Below are 6,196 nucleotides of genomic sequence, written 5' to 3'. Positions count from 1 at the left end.
TTTCTTAGACAGAAACCAACCAAACAATTAAGGGAACAAGCATGGCTTTACAGTTTTACCATTTCTCTGCACAGTGTTGGCACTCACATCCATTCATTACATTATATTTCTTGCGGACATATAATGTATGCATATTTGAAGGCATCTGAAGAGAGGAGATGACTGGACATCGAAAGTGAGTGTTAAGTTCCCATGTGGATTTTTTTTTATGCCCTCTTTGAGAAATTTTCCTCTAGTGCAGAATGAAGTTGTCTCTGCTGTATTGGTTCTTACTTCTAGCAACTTGGAGCCAGTCACTCTGCAGTGATACTGGCACAGACACTCAGGAAACAGACTATCATGAAACAAATTCAAATGAATCAGACTCTTATCAAACTGACACACACAGCATCAGCAGTGGCCTAATGCAGTGTGGTGAATATAGCAATGAGGTTATGCCCAATGGACAGTGTCGTTTGATGGCCACTTTACCACAGCTGGAGGAGCAGAGATGTCCTGACATGTTTCGCTGCACAGATGAGGTGTCTTATTGGCTGCATGAGAACGAGGAGCGCAAACAGCAAATGCAAGACTTGAAGGAGACTATCTCAGAGCTTCAGGAAGAGCTACGGAATCACAGACATCGCATCAAAGTTCTGGAGTTACAGGTAAGAACTACACTAAAGTACATTTAGAGTACTCTAGTGTGTCTAAATTGCTTCCATCTGAAACTGTCAGGCAGATCAAACTGAAGAAATGTCTTTTAAAAAAACATGGACATTGGAAACAAAGATGGGATGTTGCCCTATGCACAAAGAATTCCTTTTAGGTGTGTTGAGTGATGTACTAAATGTGATTTTGACAGAAAGAGATATTACCATTATTATCATTGTTTTGTTAAAACATAGGGTGCCTAGTGTTTTAGCTTACAAGACAGACCAAGAGATACAAACCAGCATTCCGCCACTAATACCTCCTTAACCCTGAACAATAAATGGATTACAGTGCAGTTGCACCACAACCACATGGCCTGCAGACAGTGGTGCCCTCTGAATGATTTGAGTTTAATGTGAATATTTAATGTATCTAGTCTAGTTTTATTTCAGAAAGAAGTGTGGCATGCAAGCATGCTTTGCAAAGGCCAAAGAGATCAGACATGAAACCACATGTATTTCCAGCTTCACTTACTTTTTTGATTATTAGTATTTGACAATACAACCTAATATTTGTCCCTCTGAAAAATGTGAGCTGCGAAAACATATTGAACTTTATTCATCTATGATGTCAAGTACAGTTTGGTCAAGATTGATCCTACTTTTTAAAAACATTTGATTTTGACTTAACAGTTAATTCTAAAATTTAATAAGCATATTAAAGCAGGGAATTGTACAGTACTGTAAATAAATTGAACTAGACACTAGTCATTTAGAACTAGAGGTGTGCATGATAGTGTTGTATTCAGTGCCTTTCACAATGTTTGGGACAAAGACATTTTTTATTACTTCTCTCTGTACTGTATTTAAAATTGTACTTATTGATTTGCATATCAGAAGATTTGCATAATTTCACAGTGTTGATAATTTTATTGTCAGAACCAGTAACAATTATTAAGTATTGTTTGGCTTCATTAACATTTAGAAATAGCATATGAATTTGATTTCACACCAGTTGCATGAGAAATATCATCAACATTCACACTTAAAATGGGAAATTACCTGCTTTTGGCTTACTTGGTCAGTCTTAGTACTAGGGTGCTGACAGGATAAAGCCCTGGTAAAGCGCAGTACAACTGATTTGGACATTTGTGTTTACACATACAGCTCATCCAGGTAATTTCCAGAAACATTCTGTCTGAAAGAAGCCTTTGTTGCATGTATTTTGCATGCAACTTTTTGAGCTCTAAGACTCAAAGACTAAGGTAAGGTAATAAAGATCTTCTCTGGTGATGCCCTGCCAAGCTTGTACTGAATCCACCCTCAGCTCCTGCTTGTATGCATATTTGATCTTAATTTTACCAATAGAGAGAGTAAGTGGCATTATGCGTTTTGAGGTTTAAGAAGACTGCAAGATGTATAAAGAAGTGTCATGACAAACAAAAAAACCCTAGACCAACAAATCCAAAGTTTTATTATAAGACATGTTTATAGGTGATTTTTAAATATAATCTAAAAAGAATCAGGAACACCCAGAGTGAGACATTAATTTTATATTTTACTGTAATTATATTTACACTGATCAGCCATAACATTAGCAGTTAAAGTGAAAATTGATCATTGATCATCTTCGTCCACAGTGGCATCTGTCAACGGGTAGGATATATATCATATGCGATGAAGTAAACTACATGACTACGTGACTACATTAACTAATAGAAGGAGATACAGGAGAGGACATTAGCACTAAATTATGACAGTTAATAAAAACGTCTGTTTATTTGCAGAGTGAAGAGAAGAATAATCAGAATTCGTCATTGGAACAGAGATTCCGTGCCCTGGAACAGATCTATGAGGAGGCCATTACACTATTGCATGTTCATGGTTCGCTCATCTATGATATGCAGACACAGATTCGAAACCTTACCTTGGCTGTAGAGCGCGTCCAACGCAACCCTGGCTGCATGATCAACATTGTCCGCACAAGCCCACTGCTAAGTGCCAAAGAAACCTTACATCCAGGTCAGTTTGAAGCCTTACCTTCGTCAGTCACAAGCTGTTGTAGATGTGTTAGAACTTACTAGTTTACTGGATGACACTGCATAATACTTATCTGTACTGTCAGCAATATAGTGATCTAAATTGTTGGTGCTGTAGTTCCCAAGTATTCTTATTAATCCCCTTTGTATTTATGTTACAATATGTTGCTTATTTAACTATGTTAGCTAAGTCTATATTTGATACTGTGCACTATTGCACTCTTGGGATAATTTGTGCATTTCTTTTTTAGAGGTTCAGCATATACGAAATTGCCCAATCGACTGTGCCTCCTTGTACTACAATGGAGTTCACAGATCTGGGATTTTTGCTGTTGTCCCTTCATTAGGCTCAACACCAATTGAAGTCTACTGTGACATGGAGACTGATGGTATTCTATTTTTTATTTGTTTAAATACTGATGGGCAAGGGGCTTCAAAAGTGGCACAAACATCTAAACATGGGTCCAATTATTGGAACTTGCCCTTAGTGCTCAGGAGTCCAAAAGAGCATAATTGGCCTTGCTCTCTGTAAGTGGATAAGATGGCTCCCCCTTATTTAATAAGTAATTCATTGTGAAGCCCTGGACTTTATGACAGACATTTAACTATGATCACTATTGTTAAGATAAGATAATCCTTTATACAGACTGTCTTCATTACAGGTGGTGGCTGGACCACATTCCAACGTCGACAGGATGGCAAGGTGAATTTCAATCGCAAGTGGACAGAGTACAGAGATGGTTTTGGAGACCTGCATGGGGAATTCTGGTTGGGGAATGACCACATTCATGACATTTCTAGCCAGGGAGATTACTGCTTACGCATCGACCTAGAGGACTGGAACGGCAAACACAAACATGCTCTCTACCAAAGTTTCAGGTGTAACTTTTCCTTCATTACTTCCATTTCCTAGATTTCTTAGGTTCTAAAAAATATTTAGACAAATAAATAAACTGGGCGGCTCTTCCAGAACCAAAAAAATGTTTAAAGGTTCTTTAGTAAAGGTTATGGTTTTGCATAGAACCATATCAACTCAAATAGCTTTTGGAATAGTTCTTCAAATAAGGAAAACCTCTGGTAGATAGAACCATTAAACGGCTCCACCTTTGTTACAAGTCAGTTTTTCATTTCATTTTTATGAATCTATAACTGAATACAGTCTTTTCTTGCAATGGAATTAAAGATGTCAACTATACCAAACATGCTTGTGCTGTATGATTTACTCCTCTAGAATTGAAGATGAGGAAAACCAATATCGTCTCCATATCTCTGGGTTTAGTGGGACAGTAGAGGACTCGTTCAGCTGGTACCATGACAAGCAGAGCTTCAGCACACCAGACACTGGCAATATCTGTGCTGAAATATCCCATGGAGGATGGTGGTACCACCAGTGCTTTTTTGCTAACCTGAATGGAGTGTATTATAAAGTAAGAGACACTTTTAAGAAAAATCAAGCAATCAAACAATAGCCATACTACTAACCAGGACTGTCATAAGTAATAGAGTTCTAAAACAGGCCAACAAATTACATAAATCACCTTGCCAATGTTTTAAATTACTTTATGGAGAGACTAGAAAATGTTATAAAATATGCATAAAATATGCGTAACATGCAAACTGCTAACTAATCATTACCAATTCATAATCATGTCAGCTCTATTACTGCTACAGACCATGTTTTTTCTTGACCACCAGGGGGGGCGTTACTCTGTCAAAGGAAAGAATCTTCTTGGTCCAGATGGTATTGTATGGTACACCTGGAAGGATTCAGATTACTACTCACTAAAGAAAGTGAGTATGATGATCCGCCCACGGACCTTCAAGCCCCGTCTTTCTCCATGACAACTGATGCTACTTGATGCATAATGGAAACAGCATGTAATGTTCAATAGAGACTATTGATTCTGCGTGGTTGGAAGAGAACGTCACCATTAGCACATTGACCAAAGTATGCTTTTACGACTTTCAAGAAGAACTATCCCGACCGACTATGAATTCCCACTAAAGATTCAAACAAGGCCGTAGTCACAGTAAATATTGAGAGGTACACATCCAAATCCAATATTCAGAAATGGTCAAATGTACCCCAATATACTAATGTAATAAAAACATTAAAATATTCCCTTTACTGTTCAAGGTTAGTAGGGTGATCAGACGTCTTCTTTTTTGGGGGGTGTGGCATCCGGCAGGGAAAGTTGTGTAAGAAGTATGTGATTTTGCTTTTGTTTCTACAGTCGCCAGTAGAATAGTGTGGATTTATACAGCTTTAAACACGTCCTGCCATCTCACTGTCACCCTTGGCCTACATGTAGCGACATCCAGGTCAACCATTGGTCAAACTGCTCCCTACCACAGCGGATTCGGCCGCAGCCTTTAAACACCTGGATGGAAATTTTTATCTGACATTTTAAATGTTAAAGTAAATGTAAAAGTTGCTTTTTAAATAAAGTATGTATTATATAATTAATTATATGCCCATGAGTTAATTAATTCCCTGATTTGGTCCCCCCAATGTTCAATTCATGACTACAGCCTTGGATTCAAACTGATGACTGCAGATACAGACCAATGAGCTGTATGAAATATCAATAGTAAAATCATGATATATTATTATACTATAAATGTGTTTATTTTTGTAAATTTTATTGAGTAATTTCGATGAAATAGTCACTGGACATTATTCAGTGCTCAGTATACCATATACTGTGTATATCTACAGCTTCATATTACTACTGTTTCATAACCATGTTTATTTGTAACTACAGACAAGATTTATCTGATTTATTTTTTTTTGCTGAGTGCAAAATGTAAAGCACAATTACTAAAATGTGAACAACAATTATTGCAAGGCCTACAATGTCCATAGCACTTTTTCATATTTTTTAACTGCTTTAAAATGTATAAATGTAAAATGTAAAAATGAATTTTAGTAGGCACTTTAGTAATGCAATTTTTAGCTGATTGTGTTTTTTTCCAGCAGGTCTTTCTTTGTAGATAAATATACCTTAGTAAATACAGTCATCTATTCTATGTATTACTCACATACAGAAAGGGCCAGCTATGGTAGCACTTAAAAAAACTAGATTACATTTTTTTTAACATATATTTTTTTTTAACATATACACATATGTTACACAAACAAAAAGTGCACACATATATGACATGTTACATAATGAACTGACCAGACAGGCACACATTGTTCACAGGAAAATAAAATTCTAAAGTCTTGTTTTGCTGGTTTTGATAGTTTTCTACCTGAAGGAAATGGTTGGAAGAGGAGTTGGCTATAATCATGCCAGCGCTCTTTGTGATCCTCATAAGGGCCTAGTCAAAGTCCCAACCTAAACCTGTTACTAAGCTAGAGCAGTTAAAGCAGTTGCCAAAATGACTGCAATAGCACTGTAATGTTTGGATGCAGTTATTGCTGATAAGGGGATATATTTCAATATCCAATCAATAAAGTACTTCTGTTCTATAACTAGATACAAGATTCAAGAGTTTTGTGAATGCAAATACAAAAATTAA

General features: G+C 36.7%; 1 protein-coding gene across 1 annotated transcript; it reads left to right on the top strand.

Annotated features, from left to right (window-relative positions):
• The first annotated feature begins 230 nt into the window (after nucleotides 1-230).
• Nucleotides 231-4,513, top strand: LOC140564849 (fibroleukin). Its single transcript, XM_072690517.1, has 6 exons — nucleotides 231-647; nucleotides 2,420-2,654; nucleotides 2,923-3,060; nucleotides 3,334-3,550; nucleotides 3,903-4,098; nucleotides 4,367-4,513. Exons 1-6 carry the CDS (start codon nucleotides 243-245, stop codon nucleotides 4,511-4,513), a joined length of 1,338 nt encoding a protein of 445 aa, XP_072546618.1. The 5' UTR covers nucleotides 231-242.
• The last annotated feature ends 1,683 nt before the right edge of the window (nucleotides 4,514-6,196 follow it).

The sequence above is a fragment of the Salminus brasiliensis genome, chromosome 10 (assembly GCF_030463535.1).
Source record: "Salminus brasiliensis chromosome 10, fSalBra1.hap2, whole genome shotgun sequence".
Lineage (NCBI taxonomy): Eukaryota > Metazoa > Chordata > Actinopteri > Characiformes > Bryconidae > Salminus > Salminus brasiliensis.
Note: the sequence above shows the minus strand (reverse complement) of the source record. Positions and strands in the feature narration are given on the sequence as shown.